At 65.6% G+C, this 21,481-nt stretch overlaps 2 protein-coding genes across 2 annotated transcripts; one reads left to right on the top strand and one right to left on the bottom strand.

The window, feature by feature from the left end:
• The first annotated feature begins 1,213 nt into the window (after positions 1 to 1,213).
• Positions 1,214 to 14,460, top strand: DTX1 (deltex E3 ubiquitin ligase 1). The gene is made up of 10 exons (XM_074554325.1): positions 1,214 to 1,375; positions 2,581 to 3,250; positions 7,421 to 8,075; positions 9,930 to 9,991; positions 10,097 to 10,258; positions 10,430 to 10,491; positions 10,567 to 10,725; positions 11,784 to 11,945; positions 12,046 to 12,135; positions 12,948 to 14,460. Exons 2-10 carry the CDS (start codon positions 2,992 to 2,994, stop codon positions 13,170 to 13,172), a joined length of 1,836 nt encoding a protein of 611 aa, XP_074410426.1. The 5' UTR covers positions 1,214 to 1,375; positions 2,581 to 2,991; the 3' UTR covers positions 13,173 to 14,460.
• On the bottom strand, positions 13,386 to 20,381 carry LOC102066519 (rasGAP-activating-like protein 1). The gene is given in 15 exon segments (XM_074554326.1): positions 13,386 to 13,709; positions 15,659 to 15,759; positions 15,937 to 16,129; positions 16,257 to 16,357; positions 16,438 to 16,636; positions 16,766 to 16,839; positions 16,943 to 16,977; positions 16,980 to 17,039; positions 17,042 to 17,078; positions 17,199 to 17,280; positions 17,984 to 18,116; positions 18,193 to 18,254; positions 18,334 to 18,447; positions 18,536 to 18,580; positions 19,752 to 20,381. Coding segments are annotated over 15 exon segments (1,578 nt in total). The 5' UTR covers positions 19,817 to 20,381; the 3' UTR covers positions 13,386 to 13,432.
• Between the last annotated feature and the right edge of the window lie 1,100 nt (positions 20,382 to 21,481).

The following is a 21,481-nucleotide window of genomic DNA, read 5'->3' as shown; positions in this document are numbered from 1 at the left end:
CCCCGGGTGACCCTGGGCTGGCACGGAGCGAGTCCCCCACCGTGGGGACAGGAATGGGGACGGGTGGGTGTCCCCATGCCCGACCCGGGACCCCCCATGTGCCCGAAGCCACCAGGTGGCACCGCGAGGCCACCGCGGCCACCTCTGCCCGGCCCCCAACCCAACCCTAACCAACCTTAACCCTGTCCCCAAACCTGTCCCTCCATGGGCACGGCCATAGTGACAACTCCCCCATTCCCACATCTGTCCCCAAATCTGCCCCTCCATGGGCACAGCCAGAGTGACAGCTCCCATCCCCACATCTGTCCCCAGATCTGTCCCTTGGCAGGCAGAGCCACACACCCTTGGGCTGAAGGTGACAGATATTGGGGTGCCTTGGTGGCTCAGGGCCTCCTGCCACCTCCCGTGCCTCAGTTTCCCCACAAGGCTGTGGGAAACGCCTGTCCTAAGGGGGGACAAAGTGTCCCCTCAAGCAGAGTGGTACACCTGGGGGACAGCCGCCCATGGGGACATCCAGTGTGTGTCCCCAGTGTGTGTCCCTGGTCCCCCAAGCCCTGTCATAGTGGGTGTGCCTTGTCTGGTGTGTCCCCACTGTTGCTGCCTACACCCAGTTCATGTCCCCGGTGCAGACACCCGGTCCCCTACGTGTCCCAAGGGTGTCCCCACAGTGCCCAGCGTGTGTCCCCGCTATGCCTGGCCCCGGTGAGGGAGCCCGGTCCCAGTGTGTGTCCCCAGTGCAGCCACCCCAACCTGCGCGTGTCCCCGGTGCAGCCACCGACTCCCCGTGCGTGTCCCCGCTGCGTGTCCCGGCTTCCCCGACCGTGACCCCGGTCCCGATACACGCCTCAGATCCCAATGGCCGGTTCCCCGTGCATATTCCCGATCCCGGTCCTGATGCCGATCCCGGTCCCGATCCCGATGCCCGATTTCCCGTGCATTTTCCCAATCCCGATGTCCGGTTTCCCGTGCGTATTCCCAATCCCGATCCCTCTTCCCCGTGCGTATTCCCGGTGCCGATGCCCGGTTTCCCGTGAATATTCCCGATACCGATCGTGGTGCCCGGTTCCCCGTGCATATTCCCGATCCCCATCCCTCTCCCCCGTGCGTGTTCCCGGTGCCCGGTTTCCCGTGCGTATTCCCGTTCCCGATCTCGATGCCCGCTCCCCCGTGCGTGCCCCCGCTCCCCGGCTCGCGTTCCCGGCGCGCGTTCCCGCCTCGCGTGCCCGCGGCCGTGCGCGCCGCCGGCGCCGGTGTCGGTGGCTGCTGCCTGGCGCTGCCTGAGCGCTGCCGCCGCCCGGCCCCGCGCCCGCCGCTCCCGCCGCCGCCGCTGCTCCCGGTGCGGCCGCGGGTCCCGGTGCGGCTGCGGCCGCCGGAGGTAACGGGCGGGGGCCGCGGCGGCCATGGCGGGGCGGGGGGCGGCGGGACCGGGCACCGGCGGGCTGGGGGATGCCGTGATCGCGGGGAACCGGGCACCGCCATGGGGGGACGGGGCACCGGGGGGGCTGCCGTGCCTCGGGGGCACCGCGCTCCGGAGGGATGGGGGCTGCCGTGCACGGGGGGGACCCTGCGCCGGGGGGGCACACAACAGGCACCGAGCGGGAGAGCCTGCCGTGCCCGGGTGTACCGTGCTCCGGGGGGCCGTGCATGCATCCCGGGGGCTGCCGTGCGTGGCGGGGAACCGGGCACCGGCGGGGCACCCTGCACCGGGGGCTGCCGTGCGGCGGGGGGGACACCGTGCACGGGGCCAGGCCTGGTGTCTCAGCCCCCCCCTCTGTAAGAGCATTCGAGGCCCGGTTTGGGGGGGCTGTTGTCCCCGGGATCGCCCCCACCGCGCGGTGCGGGGGGCTCAGGGCTGGGTGAGGGTCCCCCCCAGCCGTGCGCGGGGCTCGGGGTCACGGCGGGCGCACACGCGTGTGGGGTGCGCGGTGCGTGTGAGCACAGCCCAGCCGGGGCCGCGGTGAGTGTGCCCGCGGGGGGGCTGCTGTGCTGCCGTGGCTCCCCGCTGTCGGTCCCGCTGTGTGTCCGTGTCCCCGGCTGTGCGTGTGCCAGCGCGTGTGCCCGTGTCCGTCCGTGTCAGTGTGTCTGTCTGTGCGCGCCCGGCCGTGGCCGTGCCTCTGTCTGCTGCCTGTTTGTGCGGCCGATCCCCCCTCGGCCGGGCCCCTGGGGGCTGCCGTGGGTGGGCTGGGGGCCGGCGGGGAGCGGGGGGCCGGCAGCACCCCCAGCCCGATGCCTGCAGTGCAGATCATAAATCAGCGGCGGCTGGAGCGGGATCCGGGGCCCGCGGGCTCCCCGGCACCCAAAGCCCCGGCGCCGGGAGCGATGAGGCTCCCCCGGCTCCTGGGACCCCCGGCAGCCCCCCCAGGGCCGCGCGCAGAGTGGCCCGTCCCCCCTTGTCCCCGTTGTCCCCTCTGTCACGCCGGAGGCCGGCAGCCGGCCGGGGCTGGCAAGCAGCCCGCGCTGCCAGGGCTGCGGGCACCGCGGCCTCGCTGCCCTCGGGCTCGGCGGGGCGGTGGGCACGGTCCCACAGTGCCACCCGCCCGGCGGTACCCGGGGTGACCCCGCCGTGGCCCTGTTTTGCAGGTGACACCCCCGTCACTCGCCACCGGTGACGTGCGGGGACAGCCGTGGAGCCGCCGGGGACGTGGGCTGAGCAGCAGGACGCGAGGAGGAAGAGGAGGAGTGGGTGTCTCGGGGCCAGCGCCGTGGCTGCGCGTCCCCATCGCCGTCCTCGAGCCGACGCAGTCCTGGTGGCTTTTTGGAGCCCGAGCCCTGCCAGCAGCCCCGCGGGGAGGAGGAAGAGCCGCGGAGGCCGGGCCGGGTGATGGATGGCCCCAGCGGGAGCGGCCCCGGGCGGCTCGGGGAGCTCGGGGAGCCGGCTGGCAGCGCCCGCCCCTGCAGAGCCCCGCAGCGCCGGCCCCGCTGAGCCCCGCAGCAGCGTGCGGAGGGGCCCCGGGTGACCCCCGCGTCCCCCAGAGCCGCGGTGGCCCGGGCATGGCGCGGCCCGGCCCGGGGGCCATGCTGGCCTCGGGGGGCCTGGGCTTCCCCCCGCAGAACGTGGCCCGCGTGGTGGTGTGGGAGTGGCTGAACGAGCACGGGCGCTGGCGGCCCTACTCGGCCACCGTGTGCCACCACATCGAGAACGTGCTCAAGGAGGACGCGCGCGGCAGCGTGGTGCTGGGACAGGTCGATGTCCAGCTGGCGCCCTACGTCATCGACCTCCAGTCCATGCATCAGTTCCGGCAGGACACGGGTAAGGGGTTGGCGTCGGGCCAGGGACATCCGGCCACCCGTCCGTCCTTCCATCTGTCCCTCCGTCCTCCCATCTGTCTGTCCGTCCGTGCAGCCATCCATCCATGCAGCCTTCACTGTCCCCTCTCTCTCCATCCATCATCCATCCATCATCCATCCATCCATGCCCCATCCCTCATCCATCCATCCATCATCCATCCATCCATCCATCCATCCATCATCCATCCATCCATCCATCCATCCATCATCCATCCATCCATCCATCCATCCATCATCTGTCCGTCCATCCATCCATCCATCCACTGGCACATCCTTCCCTCCCTCCTCCCTCTGTCCTTCCATCCCACCATATTTCCATCTGTTCTTCCATCTTTCCCTCCTTCCTTCCTTCCATCCATCACTTCATCCCTCCCCTGTCCCTGTGTGTATCTGTCTGTCTGATGTTCCATTCATCCGTGAATCTGTCACTGCGTGTCTGTTTGTCTGTCATTCCATCCATCCATCCATCCATCCATCCATCCATCCATCCATCATCCATCCATCCATCCATCATCCCCTTACTCCTTCAGTGTATCTCTACTTATTCATCCCTTCCTTCCTTCCTTCCTTCCTTCCTTCCTTCCTTCCTTCCTTCCTTCCTTCCTTCCTTCCTTCCTTCCTTCCTTCCTTCCTTCCTTCCTTCCTTCCTTCCTTCCTTCCTTCCTTCCTTCCTTCCTTCCTTCTTTCCCTGTGTATCTCTGCTTCTCTGTCCCTTCATTCCTGTATCCCTCCATCCATCTGTCCATCCATCTGTTCCCTCACTCTCCAGGGCTCCAGTGCCCCCATGGGCCCCTCCAGGCTCCTCCATCCATTTCCTTTCCCATCCACCATCCCAGAGGGACCTGTCCCCGCATTCCCCCATGCTCTGTCTCCTCCGTGGGTGCTGTGCTGTGTCCCCTTGTCCCGCTGTCCCCTCCTGGTCCCCTCTGAGCTGCTCCATGCCCAGAGTGGTGGGGAGGCCCTGGGAGCAGCGCTGGGCACTGGGATGGCTGCAGCTCTGCTGGTTGGTGCTGCTGCAGCGCATCCAGGCCAGGAATCCCGTGGGAAATCAGAGCTGATCCCACACTGGGACCGAGCCCAGACCCCATTAAACGTGTCCCTGTCACGGTGTGACCCATTAAACAGCACGTGCTGGCTGTGCTGTGGGGGATGTGCTGTCCTGGGTGCCCATCCCTGCATCCCTGCCCAGGGCAGGATCCAATCCAGGCCAGGCGGAGCAGGCAGGGGACCTGCCACACCTCAGGTGACACCCCTGCACCTGCCACACCTCAGGTGACACCCCTGCACCTGCCACACCTCAGGTGACACCCCCTGCACCTGCCTGGGGACACCCACAGCAGGACCCCATGGTTGTGACACCTCCCCTGGCCACTGATGCCACCACTCCCAGTCCCCAGGGATGCCAGGTGACCCCAGTGTGGGGCTGGGGACTGAGATGGGGACAGAAGCAGGGACATGCCACCTGCCTCTGCCATGCAGCCTGGCTCTGAATCCATCCCCAGCTGGTCACGGACTTGGCAAAGGGCAGCTTGGCACCTGCAGCCCTGAGTCAGCCAGGACACGGCCCGACCCGGAGGGTCTGTGCTGACTCAGAGCTGCGGGAGCCACCGGGACACCCTGGCTGTCCTCGTGCCACCTCCTGCCAGCTTTGGCCTGGACCCATCCTCTGACAGCAGCTGGCATCACATCCCATGGCCGCAGTGCTGGGTAACCCTCGGGACTTGTGCCCGTGGTGGGGCCATGAATGGGTTTGGGGTGACAAAACAACTCCTGCCAGGATGTCCCTGGGTGCCACAGTCCTTGGCCAGAAGGATTTGGGGACAGGGATGCTGAGAGAGAGACCTTGATGTCCCCAGGGGTGTCATGGCAGGGGACACAGCCATTGTCCCCAGCACTGTGTGCCCCATCCCTGTGTCCATCTCTGTCCATCATCCCTCCCCAGGGTTTGGACAATGCCACCAGCTCGTGATGCTCAGAGACAAGAGGGTCCCCTGAGCTGAGCTGAGGGTGCTCCTGGTGCCTGCTGTGACATGGGGACACGGGGAGGGCTGGCAGGAGGCTGGGGGCTCGGGGGGCTGGGCCCATGCAGTGCCTGGGGACAGAGAAACCCAGAGACAAGAGAAACGAGGTGACCCCGTTCTGAGAGTGGGGACATGCGGCCCCCCCGATGGCCCTGGGGACACTGGCCTGGCCCTGTGGCTCTGGCATGGCTGGCAGAGGGGGCTGGGACAGCTGGGGACAGCTGGTGGCCCTTGGGGATTGGGAGCTGTGTGTGCCAAGAGGATTTGGGGTGGTCCTTCATCCTCTGGGGGATGCGGGATGTTAGGGGCATTTTGTGGGGTTTGGGAGGGGGATGTGGGATTTGGGATCAGGATATAGGATTTGGGATGGGGATGTGGGGTTTGGGATCAGGATTTAGGATTTGGGATGGGGATGTGAGGGGCAGGGGGATTTGGGATGGGGATGTGGGGTTTGGGATCAGGATTTAGGATTTGGGATGAGGATGTGAGGGGCAGGGGCATGCGGGATTTGGGATGTAGGATGTGAGGTGCAGGGTGATGTGGGATTTGGGATGGGGATGTGGGATTTGGGATGTAGGATGTGAGGTGCAGGGGGATGTGGGATTTGGGATGTAGGATGTGAGGTGCAGGGGGATGTGGGATTTACCATGGGGATGTGGGATTTGGGATGTAGGATGTGAGGGGCAGGGGGATGTGGGATTTGGGATGGGGATGTGGGATTTGGGATGTAAGATGTGAGGGGCAGGGAGATGTAGGGTTTGGGATGGGGATATGGGGTTTGGGATGGAGATGTGAGGTGCAGGGAAATGTGGGATGCATTTGCAAGGACCAGTGGGTCCGGGATGTGTTTTTGGGTGGGATGTGGCATTTGGACAAGGGTGAGCGGCGGGATGGGGGACATTGAGGCAAGGAGGCAGGGCTGGGAACTGGGGTGGGATACAGGACATGGATGTGGGGGAATGTGGAGGGCAGTGGGCAGTAGGGCAGGGGGCAGTGGGGCTGGTGGGCAGTGGGGCTGGTGGGCAGTGGGACAGTGGGGCTGGAGGGCAGTGGGGCTGGTGGGCAGTGGGACAGTGGGGTTGGAAGGCAGTGAGGTTGAAGGACAGTGGGGTTGCAGGGCAGCGGCAGGGGGGCTGGAGGAGGACGGGCAGTGTGGTGTGGGTGGCCTGGAGCAGCAGCGGGATGTGAGATTTGGGATTTGGGATGTGAGATCTGGGCAGGGCGGGCCCAGGGCCCCCCCCGCTCCCCTCCGGGCCCCGGTGGAGCTGCCTCAGCACACGGAGGCAGCTGGGCCTGGCTCTGCTGCCTGCTGCGGCCGGTGATTAATGACCCTTAATTAGCGCCGCTAATCGAGCTGGGCAAACGCTGCCGGCCGGGGGATAGACAGGCCCCGTGCCGGGGGGCACCCGAGGAGAGGCTGCGATGCCTCCCCCCATTGCAGAGCTCCAGAGGGGCTGAGGGATCCAGATCCATCCCAAACAAGCGGCGAGGGGCTGGGATTTGGGACAATCCCTGTCTGTGTCCCTGCCAGAGCCAGCAGCTGTCAGGAAACCTCTCCTGACCGGGAAATGCTTCCCCTGCCCCGGGATGGCCACGGGGATGGAGGGTGGGAAAGGGCTTGGACCAGAGGGATGGAAAAAAGCTGGGAAAAGCACAAGGATTTGTTGGATTATGGCCTTTTCTGACCCAGAGATGGGGCAACTGAGAGGCTTTTAAAAAAACCTTTATTCTGTTTTCAGTCTCACGTGATGGGCGAGAGAATTTTCTACAAATTTTGAATTCTCACCTTGGAGAATTCTCTGCAAATCCATTTTCCACATTGGCTGAGCAGCACTGCCCTTCCCAGGACATCCAGGAGGATGATCCTGAGGGGTTTGAGTGTCTGTCCAGTGGCAGTCCAAGCCACTGTCCCCAGTGGTGGGATGAGGGTTGGATTTATCCCCAAGGAAGCACTTTTGGGGTGCAATGGGGATTTTAGTGAAGGGGCAGAGCGGCTGTTGCACCCCAAGGCGCCTCTGTACCCCATTCCCCGCGGGATGCCGGGCTGGAAGCTGGACACAGCGATGTCTGAAGGTCCCCCTGGTGGTGCCACCCCGTCTCTGTGTCCCCAGGGACCATGCGCCCCGTCCGCAGGAACTTCTACGACCCCTCCTCAGCACCGGGCAAGGGAATCGTGTGGGAGTGGGAGAACGACAACAACTCCTGGACACCCTATGACATGGACATCTGCATCACCATCCAGAACGCCTACGAGAAGCAGCACCCCTGGCTGGACCTCTCCTCCCTGGGCTTCTGCTACCTCATCTACTTCAGCAGCATGTCCCAAATGAACCGGCAGACGCAGCGCAAGCGGCGGCTGCGGCGCCGCATGGACCTGGCCTACCCGCTCACCATGGGCTCCATCCCCAAATCCCAGTCGTGGCCCGTGGGCCCCAGCACGGGCACCCCGTCCTGCTCGTGCCCCCAGTGCCTGCTGGTCAACAGCACCCGCGCGGCCTCCAACGCCATCCTGGCGTCCCAGCGCCGCAAGCTCTACCCGGGCACGGTCCGGCAGAGCAGCACCTTCGCCGGGACAGCACTGTGGCCCGCGGGGACCGCGACACCGGCCGTGGTGGCGGCCAAGGGGGAAGGGCTGCGGGTGGCCGGAGCGGGGTTCGGCCCCGGGCAGGGCGTGCCCAGCGCGGCGCTGCCCGGGCTCAACAACCTCAACCGGCCCGGCACGCAGCGCGGGGCTGGGCTGGGCGCCAGGGCTGCCGTGCCCCCCGGGTAAGATGGGTGGGGAGGGGACAGGTGGGGTGTCACCGAGGCGGGGATGGGCACACAGAGGGGTAAAGGGGTCATGGGGGTGGCTCGGACTCTGCTGTCACCTTGCGGGCAACCCCAGCTCTTGTGGCGCTGTGTCACCTCCAGCCACAGGGTCACCAGCCTGGGTGGTGCTGGTGGTGCCTGGATCCATGCAGAGGGGATATAGTGATCTGTGTCATGCTGTGCCAGGCTGTGCCAGGCCATGCCACACTATCCATGGCAGCTGGAGCACACGGAGTGCCTGGTCCCAGGGCAATGCTGTCCCCAAGGCCAGCACAGACTGTGTGACCCAGCTCCTGTGGCACTATGTCACCTCCCTGGGTGGTGGGAGGGACACCCCGATGGTCCTGGTGGTGCTTGGATCTGTGCAGAGGGGATGTGGTGATCTGTGCCATGCTGTGCCAGGCTGTGCCAGGCTATCCATGGCAGCTGAAGTACAGGGAGTGCCTGTCTCCAGGGGAATGGTGTCCCCAAGGCCAGCATGGGCTGTGTGACCCAGCTCCTGGCCCGATGGCACCAGGCAGATCCCTGGGAGGGCACAGCTGTGGGGAGGGGCCACAGACCCGGTGTCCCTTCCATGCTGGGAATGATTCACCAGGGGGTCCAGGTGGGCCAGCAGACCCGTGGAATTGTGTCCTGGTGGGTGGCCCTGTCCCTGTACCTGTCCTGGCACCCACATCTCCATGGCTGTGCCCCATGGTGGGTTGGCCTGGTGTCCCCTCGGGGCTGGCAGCCCTAGGCTGGGGGGACAGGTGGCTTCTCTGAGCCCCCAGCAGCTCCTGGCACATTTCCTTCCCCTAATGACATCCTGCTTTCACTCCTGTGTGCTGGGCTATCCTTGTCCCTGTCCCCCTCGCTGTCCCTGTCCTGGCACACACCTATGGACAGGGAGGAGGGGCTGGGCCTTGGTGTGGGTACAGGAGCTTTGGGAATGGGGGAAAACAGCCTCCTGCGGGGCTGAGCACTGCTGAACTCATCCCTGTGATACTCCCTTCCCTTCCCTTCCCTTCCCTTCCCTTCCCTTCCCTTCCCTTCCCTTCCCTTCCCTTCCCTTCCCTTCCCTTCCCTTCCCTTCCCTTCCCTTCCCTTCCCTTCCCTTCCCTTCCCTTCCCTTCCCTTCCCTTCCCTTCCCTTCCCTTCCCTTCCCTTCCCTTCCCTTCCCTTCCCTTCCCTTCCCTTCCCTTCCCTTCCCTTCCCTTCCCTTCCCTTCCCTTCCCTTCCCTTCCCTTCCCTTCCCTTCCCTTCCCTTCCCTTCCCCCCAGCAGGATGGGGGTCCCTGGGGCCCCATGAGTGGTGGCACGTCCCCACGGGGGTGGGGGACACGGGTGTCACCATGGGGATGCCCTGACAAGGTCTCCACCGTGGGTCGAGGAGGACGTGATGCCACCAGTGCCATTGGGTGCCTGGAGATGGGCAGGTGGCACTGGGTGACAGTCCACTGGGATGGCACAGCGACCCTCCAAGGTGGTGAGGGGACACCTTGCCCTGTGTCCCATGGGGAGGACACAGTGCCAGCAGCCCCCAGGGGACATCTTACCCTGTGTCTGGTGGCGGGGACACTGCCTGGGGACAGCGCCAGCAGCCCCTAGGGGACACTGCCCTGTGTCCCAGAGGAGGACACTGCTTGGGGACAGTGCCAGCAGCCCCTAGGGGACACAATGCCCTGTGTCCCAGCCTGGGGACAGTGCCAGCAGCCCCTAGGGGACATCCTGCCCTGTATCCCTGATACAGCAGGACCCTGCTCTGGGGCCATGCCATGCGGGGAGGGGACAGTGCCATCCCTGCTGAGCCCCTTGCTGTCCCGTGTCCCTGCAGGGTCCCAGCGCTGCCGGTGAAGAACCTGAACGGCACCGGCCCCGTCCATCCCGCGCTCGCAGGTAAGCGGGCACCGGGTGACACCGCGGGGTGACACGGGGATCAGGGGATGGCACCAGGGGTGGGCAGCACGGACAGACGGACAGACGGACGCTCTCCCGGCGCAGGCATGACGGGGATCCTCATGTGCGCCGCCGGGCTGCCCGTGTGCCTGACCCGCGCCCCCAAACCCATCCTGCACCCCCCGCCCGTCAGCAAGAGCGACATCAAACCCGTGCCCGGCGTCAACGGCATCTGCAGGAAAACCAAAAAGAAGCAGCTCAAGAAGAGTAAGGAGCCACCCATGTCCCTGCGGGGTCGGGGGACACGGAGGGGGAGTGAAAACCCCCGGGGTTTGCGTGGGGTGATGCCCGTCGCTGCTTTTGTCCCCGCCGTGCTGGCGGGGGTGGCAGGGCTGTCCCCGTGGCAGGGGGTGGTGGCACTGATGGCATTGCCCCCAGGTAAGACCCCCGAGGACGTGGTGCGCCGCTACATCCAGAAGGTGAAGAACCCCCCGGATGAGGTGAGTGGGGGGCTCGAGGAGGGCCGGGGGTGTCCCCTCCTCATCCTCCCGGGGTGCTGATGGCGCTCCCGGCAGGATTGCACCATCTGCATGGAGCGGCTGGTCACCTCCTCCGGCTACGAGGGCGTGCTGAGCCCCAGGGGCATCAAGCCCGAGCTGGTGGGCAAGCTGGGCAAGTGCGGGCACATGTACCACCTGCTGTGCCTGCTGGCCATGTACAACAACGGCAACAAGGTCAGAGACCCCCACTCAGGGGCTGGCTGAGCTCGGCGGGGGGCTGAGGGGGCTGGGTGGGTGTTAGAGGTGCTGGGTGGGTGTTGGAGGGGGCTGGATGGGTGTTGGGGGGGCAGGGGTGTTCCAGACGGGTGCTGGGTGGGTCCAGATGGGTGCTGGGCGGGTGCTGGGTGGGTGTCAGGGGTGCTGGGTGGGTGTTGGAGGGGGCTGGATGGGTTGTTGGGTGGGTACTGGGGAGTGTTGAATGGGGTCCAGGTGGGTGCTGGAGGAGGCTGGGCAGTTCTAGGTGGGTGCTGAGAGGTGCTGGGGGGGTCCAGATGGGTGCTGGGTGGGTGTTGGGTGGTTGTCAGGGGTGCTGGATGGGTGTTGGAGAGGGTTGGATGGGTTGTTGGGTGGGTACCAGGTGTTGGGGAGTGCTGGGGGGATCCAGGTGGGTGCTGGGGTGTCCAGGTGGGTGCTGGGTGGGTGTTGGGTGGCTGTCAGGGGTGCTGGGTGGGTGTTGGTGGGTGTTGGAGGGGGCTGGAGGGTTCCAGGTGGGTGCTCAGTGGGTGTTGGGTGGGTATTGAATGGGTTTTGGGTGGTTCAGGTGGGTGTTTGGGACTGCTGGTGGGTCCAGGTGGGTGCTGGGTGGGTGTTGGGTGGGTGCTGGGGCGTCCAGGTAGTGCTGGGTGGGTGTTGAGGAGTTCTGGGTGGGTACTGGGGGGGGCTGGGTGGATGTTGGAGGGGGTGAGGAGTTCCAGGTGGGTGTTGGGTGGGTACTCGGTGTTGGGCAGTGCTGGAGGAACCCAGGTGGGTGCTGGGTGGGTCCAAGTGGGTGCTGGGTGGGTGCTGGGTGGGTGTCAGAGGTGCTGGGTGGGTGTTGGAGGGGGCTGGACGGGTTGTTGGGTGGGTACTGGGGAGTGTTGAATGAGTTCTGGGTGGGTACTGGATTGGTGCTGAGTGGGTGCTGGGTGGGTCCAGGTTGGTGCTGGATGGGTGTTGGGGAGTTCTGGGTGGTCCAGGTGTTGCTGAGTGGGTGCCGGGTGGGTGCCACCCCTGAGGCCCCGCGGTGCCTCCAGGACGGGAGCCTGCAGTGCCCCACTTGCAAGGCCATTTACGGGGAGAAGACGGGCACGCAGCCCCCCGGGAAGATGGAGTTCCACCTCATCCCCCACTCCCTCCCGGGATACACCGACTCCAAAACCATCCGGATCGTCTACGACATCCCCACCGGCATCCAGGTGAGGGGGGACCCCGTGGGGTGGTGACCCCGTGTCCCTGTGTCCCCATGTCCCTGTGTCCCCATGTCCCTGCTCACCCCCTGTCCCCGCACCCACCCAGGGCCCGGAGCATCCCAACCCCGGCAAGAAATTCACGGCACGAGGCTTTCCACGGCACTGCTACCTGCCCGACAACGAGAAGGGCAGGAAGGTGGGATGGGATGGGATCGGGTGGGAAGAGAAAGAATAGTAGAGATGGAATGAGATAGGGTGGCACAGAATGGGGAGGGAAGGGGTGCAAGGAGGATGGATGAGATGGGGAAGGGAAGGTATGGAATGGGGTGGGATGGGATGAGAAGAGAAAGGATGGGATGAAATGGGAAGAGAAAGAATGGGGACAATAGAATGGGAAGGGATGGGATGGGATGGGATGGGATGGGATGGGATGGGATGGGATGGGATGGGATGGGGATGGGATGGGATGGGATGGGATGGGATGGGATGGGATGGGATGGGATGGGATGGGATGGGATGGGATGGGATGGGGATGGGGATGGGGATGGGATGGGATGGGATGGGATGGGATGGGATGGGATGGGATGGGATGGGAATGGAGATGGGATGGGATGGGATGGGATGGGATGGGATGGGATGGGATGGGATGGGATGGGAATGGAGATGGGATGGGATGGGATGGGATGGGATGGGATGGGATGGGGAGGCTGCAGCTGCACTGGGATACGATCGGGGTCACCACAAAGAAAGGTGACACTGTGGGCACTGTGCTGTCCTGTGGGCACTGTGCTGAATCCCACCCTGTTGGGGCTGAGGCCATGCTGTGCTGGAGGTGCCCCACTGGTGGCCTGTGGGGCTGTGCCAGTCCATGCCAGGCTGGTTTGGGGATGCCCGGTGGCTGTGCCAGTCCATGCCAGGCTGGGTTGGGGTTGCCATGGGGCTGTGCCAGTCCATGCCAGGCCGTGCCAGGGGTGCCGGGTGGGTGAGCCCTGGCCGTGCCCGCCGCAGGTGCTGAAGCTGCTGATCGTGGCCTGGGACCGGCGGCTCATCTTCACCATCGGCACCTCCAACACCACGGGCGAGTCGGACACGGTGGTGTGGAACGAGATCCACCACAAGACCGAGTTCGGCTCCAACCTGACGGGGCACGGCTACCCCGACCCCAACTACCTGGACAACGTGCTGGCCGAGCTGCTGGCCCAGGGCGTGTCCGAGGCCACGCTGAAGGACTGAGCCGGGCCGGGGCTGCCCCGGCCCCGTGTCCCGCCCGTGCCACCCGCGCCGCTTCCCCGCAGCCCCGCCCGGCGGGCCCGTCCCCCGTCCCGGGCCACCCGGTGCCACCCACCGCGTGTCCCCGCGTGCGTCTGTCTGTCTGTCTGTCTGTCCGCCCGTCCCGGCTCGCCCCGCTCTCGTGGCGATAGCGTCGTGGTCTTTTTCTACCCGTGGCCTCTTTGCGCGTCTGTGCCACCCGTGTCACCAGTGTCACCCGTGTGTCACCCGTGTCGCCCGCCGCTGCCCCAGGAGCCGCGCACAGCCGGTGCCATGTACATCTCTGTGTTACAGAATACACCCCGTGCCGGGCTGCCGGCCCCGCGCCCCCTCTGTGCCCTCCCGGGCTGGGCTGGGAGGGGACGCTGGGGCGCTCCGGGGCTCTGGGGACAGGGAGGGCACTTGGGGGTGGCTCCGGGGTCTTGTCGCGGCGAGTGAAGGCGTCGTGGGCCATGTCCAGGTCTCGCAGCACCTCCTGCAGTCTGTCCCCAGCGGGTCCCGCTGTACCACAGGGTGGACTCAGTGCCACCTGTGGCACCCACCCGTGACCCTGACAGTCCCCCTGGCGCCCACCCGCGGGCATCCACCCCCGACACCCACCCGTGGTGTCCCCACAGCCCCTCCCGGTCCCCCCGGTCCCATCACATCCCACCTCGTGCCCCGACTGCGTGTGTCCCCGTGTCCCCTGTCCCCGTGTATCTGCTGTCCCCTCGTGGAGGGAGCCGGAGCGGTGCCCTGTGGTGCCCGCAGGGCTCTGCCAGCCTGTGCCAGCCCCCACCCCGGGTCCCCATGTCCCCCCAGTGCCCCCCGGGGCTCCCGTACCTGCCCGGCCCGGGCAGGGGGGCCCGGCCACCGCGCTGCCACCTCGCCCACTGTGATTGTGACAGGGAGGGAGCGGTGTCACCTCAAGTGCCACCCCCTCCCACGGCCCCAGGGTGCTCCTGGCAGCACCAGGCTGGTGGCACTGACCCGGAACCAGCAATGTCCCCTCCCTGCCCTGTGTCCCCGCTCACCCACGGTGACCAGGGCGTCCAGGAAGGCCCGGACACGGGTGACACTGAGCAGGAGGAGGGCGTTCAACAGGGCCATCCACGGCTCCTTGCCCTGCCCCAGCTGCAGCCCCAGGCTCCCGATGCTCTGCAGAGCCTGTCCCACACAGGGAAGGGGTGACACTGCTGTGTCCCTGCTGGTGTCACCCCCTGGGCCACCCTGGCTGCTCCCCTGGACCCCGAGGGCTCAGGGGTTGGGAAAATTGGAGCAGCTGGGGGGGGGTGATGTGACCCAAATTCTGCCCCTGTGCTGTGCCCAGCTTGTGTGGCACAGCCTGGGGACAGGCAGGAGTGGCCTCAAGTGGCACAGGAAGGAGCCAGACCACGGTGTGTGGCACAGGGACAGGAATGGTCCTGCCCTGCTTGGGGTCCCCATCATTCCCTGGGGTTTCTGCCCTCCCCATTCCTTGTGGGTTTCCATCTCTCGGTAGGGTCCATGTCCCTCACAGAAGCCTCCATCCTTCCTGGGGTTTCTCCCTGAAGTCCCAAACCCTCCCTGGGCTCCCCAGCCCTCCCCACAACCCTCATCTCTCCCAGTGGTCCCCATCCCTCTGCAGGTCCCTCACCCACCCCAAGGGTGCCCGTTTATCCCCAAGGATCCCCATCCCTCTCCAAGGGTTCCCATCCCTCCCTGGAGTTCCCATCCCTCCCTGGAGTTCCCATCCCTCCCCAAACTCCCTGTCCATCCCCAAGCATCCACATTCCTCCTCAGGAGTCCCACTTTCCCTAAGGATCCCCATCCCCCCACAGTGTCTCCATCCCTCTCCAGGTCCTCCACCCTTCCCAGGGTTGTTATCCATTCCCAGGCTTCCTATATCTCCCCAGGGTCCTTATTTCTCCCCAAGTCCCCCACCCTTCCCAAGGGTATCCATCTCTCCCCAACATCCCCATCCCTATCCAAGGTCCCCACCCCTCCCTGGTGTCCCCATCTCTTCCCAAGGGTCCCCATCCCCCTCTGGTCTCCCCACCCCTCCCTGATGTCCCCATCCCTTCCCAAGGGTCTCTATCCCTCCCTGGCGTCTCCATCCCTCTCCAAGGTCCCCACCTCTCCCTGGTGTCCCCATCCCTCTCCAAGGTCCCCATATTTCCTTGGTGTTCCCATCTCTCCCTGGTGTTCCCATCTCTCTCTGGTGTCCCCACCCCTCTCCAATGTCCCCATCTGTCTCCAAGGTCCCCATCCATTCCCAGGCTTCCTATTCCTCCCCAAGGTCTTCCCACCCTTCACAAGGATCCCCCCCTCCTCCCTGGTGTCCTCATCCATCTCCAAGGTCCTCACCTCTCCCTGGTGTCCCCATCCCTCTCCAAGGTCCCCATCCCTCTCCAAGGTCCCCATCCTTCTCCAGGGTCCCCATCCCTCCCTGGTGTCCCCACCCCTCCGCGGTGTCCCTTTGCTGTCCCCACCTTGGCGAGCAGCAGGAGCGTGCGGCCGGTGCAGGGCTCTGCGTGAGCACAGTGAAGAAGTGAAGGAAGAGGAACCCACTGATGGAGAAGTACCTCACCTCCTGGGTGGGCACAGGGCCAGCTCAGGGCACAGGCACAGCTCAGGGCACAGGGCCAGCTCAGGGGACAGGGACAGCTCAGGGCACAGGGCCAGCTCAGGGGACAGGGACAGCTCAGGGGACAGGGACAGCTCAGAGCTCGGCGTGATGCTCCTGGGGCTCTGCAGACCCCAGCCCCACCTCGTGCTGTGCCGAGGGGAATCGCTGCTCCACCTGCCTGCGGAGCTGCTGGAAGGCCACCCTCATAGCGAGGGGACACTTGTCCACCGAGCCCACGGTGGCATCGAGGATGTCCCCCAGATAGCCCTTCAGCAGCTCCAGGCTGCTCTCCCACACCTGCGCCTCTGACAGGGACCCCTTGAAGCAGATCCTCCTGTGGGGACAGCTCTGGGTCAGGGACACGGGAAATGGAGACACTGAGCTGGCCAGAAGTGGCCCAATAGGTGTCCCCTTCCTGCAGGGGACACAGGGACTTGCCAGGGACATCCACCTGTGCCCACCTGCCCTGGCTCAGCTCCATCTTGCCGGGGTCCAGCTCCACATATTTCTTCTCCTCAAAGATGCGGTTCAGCACCTCGTGCAGGTAGGGCAGCGCCACCACCTGTGAGGGGTGGGAGGGCACTGTCCTTGTCCCCAAACGCCCTGCTGGGACATCATGGAGGTGTCCCTTCCCATGCTCACCTTCATGAACTGCTCCATGGATTTGGAGGCCAGTGAGTTGGAGCGGAAGAGGGTGTTGGGATCAGCTGGAAGGGCACAGAGGCTGTGGCAAGGTGGGCACAGGGTGATGCCCCAGCTGTCCCCAGTGTGCCCAACCCCAGGGACATGTGGCACCTTTCCTGCCTCTCCCTTGGTGTCCTCACCCTTTCTCCATGGCAATCTGGAGTGACCAAGGTTTGGGGTTTCTCGGGGTGGCCCTGGGCACTTACTGGTCCTGGCCAGCTCACAGCTGGTGAGGTAGACCAGGAAGGGCACAGCCAGCCCTTGGCCCAAGAAGAGCTTCACCAACTTGGTGGCCACGTCCTGCCGGCTCTCCACTGAGGCCACCTCCTCCAGGACAGCCAGGGCTGTGCCCTCAGGGGACTGTGGGCAGGGCAGGGTGGGCAGAGCGGGGCCTCACCCAGACCCCACACCAGGGATGCAGAGGTGCCCCCAGCCCCATTGGGGTGTGCCCCGAGCTCCTCACCGGCCCGAGGAAGTCGTTCTTGCCCACGATGTCTCATCCCAAAGCTCCACGCTCAGCACAGCCTCTCCCAGCTCCCCCTCCGGCAGCTCGAACTCAGCACCTCATCCCAACGCGGGAACGGCGTTTTCTTCACCACCTGCGGGGCACCGGCACTGATGCCAGAGGGAATGAGGTGCCCGGGGGTGCCCGGGGGTGCCCGAGCCTCCTGGGTCCGTGCAGTACCCGGTGCCACACCCAGCAGCCAGCAGCGACTCACGGCTGTCTCCAGCGTGTGCCCGCAGCACGACACCCGGCCAAAACGGTCCGAGGTGCCCGAGGCGTCCCGGGGGGCCAGGTCCCTGTGAGGACATGGGGTCAGCAGGGTTTGTCCCCACTGTCACGGTCCCTGCTGCCCCGTGCCAGCTCGCCTGGGCATGTGGGGCAGCCAGCAGGTGCCAGGGGGTGCTGGGGGGATTGTGTCCCCATTTCCAGGGAGCCCTTCCTCCTCCAGTCCCTCCTGGCTGTCCCCATGGCCACCCTGTCCCCATGGCCGGCCCGTTGCCTTGGTAGCCGCTTTGGTTGCCATGGCAGCAGGATGCTGCCTCTGCTGGCTGCTCCATCTGTCAGCTGTGCGTGCGTGTCACCGTGTGTGCGTGTCACCGTGTGTGTGTCCCTGTGCACGCTCACACACACTTGCACGCACATCTGCACCCCCAAACCCAGACGGGCAGCCTGGACAGCGCCTCAGTTTCCCCAAATTTTGAAACCAAAGGGCAAAACCACGATGTGAGACCCAACCATTCTGCTGGGGACAAACCCTGTTGCTCCTGTGCTCCTGTCCCCAAGCAGGGATGGCAGCACACTTCCCAGAGCCCTCATGGCATTGTCACATGTGGCTTGGCACCGCTGATGTCCCCAACCTGGTGCAGCGAGCATCCTTCTGAGTGTGGAAAGGGGAGGACAAACCCTATGCCATCACTGTCCCCATCCCCTCCTCTCCTCCCTCCCACCAAAAATAAGACCCTGTGGTGGTGGCAGCCCCGGGAGCTGCCATCCCCCCACCTGGCCTCGATGAGGTGGCAGCACAGCACCCGCGGGTGGCCCTGCTCGGGGACCCACAGCTCCAGGTGGATCTCACCCTGCACCTCCTGGTCGGGGCTCACAGGTGCCAGGCTGAGCCAGCTGTCAATGCCTGCTGAGGGGACAGCGTGGGCACCCCATGGTGCCAGCATGGGTCCCGATGTCCCCCACCCCACTGTGCCCCCCCCCACCCCGCGGCTCGGCCGAGATCTGCTGGTGGCTGAGTGACACCTTGCCGATGACATCGTCCTGCCTGTGAGGGAACAGATACAGCAGGACACTGCTGGGGACCTGCGACCCCAGTGCCCACCCTGCCCGTGCTGCCCCCCTACCCAATGGTGTCTTCATCCGGCACGTAGATGGCGAGGCTGTGGAATCCAGGGGGCAGAAGCAGCGTGATTTCCTCACCCCAAAAAGGATTCAGGCTCTTCCACACCGTGGCTGTCCTGTCGGGATGGCAGAGGTGGCTGTCCCCCCAGGGAGGATCCCCCAGTCCTATGTGTCCCCTACCAGTGTGGGACAGTGTCCCCGTACCTGGCCACCACCTTGACCACGTAGTAGGGATCTCTGGAGCCAGACCTGGGCAGGGGATGGGGGTGCCCAGGGTCAGCCCCCACTCGGGAATCCTCCCCATCCTGGGGGTCTCAAATCCCAACAGCGAAGCACCCAGGGGTGAGCTGAGCTGCCCATTCTCAGCCTGGCCCCGCTGACACCACCCTGACACCGGGATGGGGACACCCCCTTTTCTCCTTGAGCCGAGGGAACTGCTGTGGGTCACCTCGAGTCATGGCAGTGTCCCTGTGTCACCCACCCATGGGCACCACTCTCTGTCCAGCAGCACAGCCCAGCCCGAGGCTCTGTGACACCCACGGTGCCAGGGTGACACCGGTCTGGCCTTTTCTGCCGGGAGAACAGGAAGGAGGGATGAGGGACGGATCCAGGGGCAATCCACCCGCTCGCTGCAAAGCCCCTTTCTGCTGGAGCAGCACCGAGGGGTGCCGGCCCTGCTGGAGCCCCAAACCCTCAGGAGGTGCTTCCACAAGGACTGAGACCCCGAGATGGATGAGGGAGGTGACCCCAGTCTCTGTCCCTGCCATGGGACGGGAAGTGAGAGCGGCTCCCTCCGACCCCCTCTGCGGCCCCACCACAGCCCCAAGCTGGGTTTGGGGTGCTGGGAGCAGCACCGGGCACCCCATCATTGTGCAGATGGGCTCTGCCCAGACCCCTGCAATGGGACATCCCCGGGACAGAATCCCCCGAGGTAGGGACACGGCCCCTTTCCCCGCTGCCCGGCTCTCGGAGCGGCTGGCAGTGCCAAGCTGGCACATCCGAAGGTGCCCAGGACTGCCAGTTCCGCTGAGCCGTGCCCTGGGGCAGGAACGGGCGGGGGTCTCTCTGCACCCCCCGATGACCACCCCAGCCCCCCAAAGGCGTGGGGGTGCAGGGGCTGTGCCCTCCCAGTGTCACCCCCAGGTTTGGGGGAGATCCTCTGTGCCCACCCTGCAGGGGGACACGAAAGGGGTGATAAAAGGGTTGGGGGCTCACACACCCATGGGGGATGAGGGGGAGGCTGGCAGAGCCTGCAGACCCCAGACCCCCACTTACGGGGTAATGGGTGCAAGCAGAGCGCCCCAAAACTGTACGGAGAGAGCCCCCAGGGAGGGCAGAGCACCCAGCGCCCCCTCCCCGCCACATCTCCCGGGGTGGGTCTGGGGGAATAGGAGGGCGCTGAGCCCCCCGAGCCACTCACAGGTCCTTGGCGGGCGGGTCCTTCCCCTCCAGCACCCGGCAGCGCAGCCAGGCGGTTTTGGCCATGCCGGCGAACTTCAAACTTCGAAGTGGGCACCCGGAGGGCTGCGATGGGTGTCCGGGGGTGCCCTGAGCCCCCGCGAAGCGCCGCGGGGCTGCCGCCACCGGCCCCTTCCTCCTCCTCCTCCTCCTCCTCCTCCTCCTCTTCCTCCTCGTCTGCCGCCGTTTCTCACCGGCGCTTCTTCCTCTTTCCTCTCCTCGGTGTTTTTGCTGCCGCTTCGCTCCCACCTGCGCCAGGCGGGCACAGGGCGGAGGGCGAGCAGGGGGAGGTGGCACCGTGCCCACCCCGAGGGTCGCATCGTCGGCCAGCGACCGGACAGCAAAGTCACCCTCCGTCCTAGAGGCGGGGAAACTGAGGCACGGCAGAGCGGTGGCACCTGTGGTGAGGGGCTTCTGTCATGTCACAAGGGGTGACAGGGATGGGGGGCTCGGTTTGGACCCCAAAGTGACAAAGTAGGGGATGAGGGGAGGAAGGAGGTGCATGGGACCCCCCAAGGGACCTCCGGGTGACCCCAGCCCTCAGAGGGGACACCCGGAGCCAAATCGGGGGGACTCCAGCAGGTCTTGGGGTGTCTGTGGTTGCAGCACCCCAGTGCCACCGCTCCCTGCACCAGGGACCCTGAGCCAGAGAGGATGGGGGGCACTGGGGGGCAAGGGGGAACATCCCTGCCCTGGTGAGGCATAGCGGGGGGCTTGGGGGGCTGCGGAATTTGGGGTGTGAGGGTGGGCTGGCCAACTGTGTCCTGCTGGCATTGCCAGGGTGGACATCACTCAATGGGTGCTGAGGGGCTCAGAGGAGGGGCACTGGCTCTTGGGGGGCTGATGATGGGGTGCTGGTTCTTGGAGGGCTGATGATGGGGTGCTGCTCCTTGGGGGGACGATGGATGATGGGGGTGCTGCTAAAGGGGGGCTCAGTGAGATCCTTGGGGGCTGCTGGGGGGGGGATGAATATAGGGGTGCTGATCTTTTGGGGGCTGTTGAATTGGGAGGTGTCACCCAGCGGGTGCTAGGTTCTCGGGGTGTCCTCGTGTGGGTGCTGCATCCTGGGGGTGTCACTGGCGGAGGGGGTGTCCCCGTGTGGGTGCTAAGGGAGGAGGTGTCACTGGTGGGGGCTGTCACTTGTGAGGGGTTTCACTCTGTGGGTGTTGGGTCCCCGAAAGGGGGATCACTGGCGGGGGCTGTCACCCTGTGGGTCCTGGGGGCTGTCACTGCCAGGGGGTGTCCTGGTGTGGGTTTGGGGGAATGTCACTGCCAAGGGGTGTCCCCGTGAAGGTGTTGGGTCCCTGAGGGTGTCACTGCCGGGAGGCGTGCCGGTGCCGGGTCCCTGAGGGTGTCCCGGTGCCCGGTGTGTGTCTCTGAGGGTGTCACTGCCAGGGGATGTCCCGATGCTGAGTCCCTGAGGATGTCCCGGTACCGGGAGGTGTCTCGGTGCCGGGTCTCTGATGGTGTCGCCACCGGGAGCTGTCCCCGTGCTGGGTCCCTGAGGGTGTCCCTGCCGGGAGGTGTCTCGGTGTGTGTCCCTGAGGGTGCCACTGCCGGGAGGTGTCTCGGTGTGTGTCTCTGAGGGTGTCCCGGTGTGTGTCCCTGAGGGTGCCACTGCCGGGAGGTGTCTCGGTGTGTGTCTCTGAGGGTGTGCCGGTGTGTGTCTCTGAGGGTGTCCCGGTGTGTGTC

This window comes from Zonotrichia albicollis, chromosome 18 (genome assembly GCF_047830755.1).
Source record: "Zonotrichia albicollis isolate bZonAlb1 chromosome 18, bZonAlb1.hap1, whole genome shotgun sequence".
NCBI classification, from domain to species: Eukaryota; Metazoa; Chordata; class Aves; order Passeriformes; family Passerellidae; genus Zonotrichia; species Zonotrichia albicollis.
The sequence above is the reverse complement of the archived record's forward strand: the minus strand, read 5'-3'. Positions and strand labels throughout refer to the sequence as shown.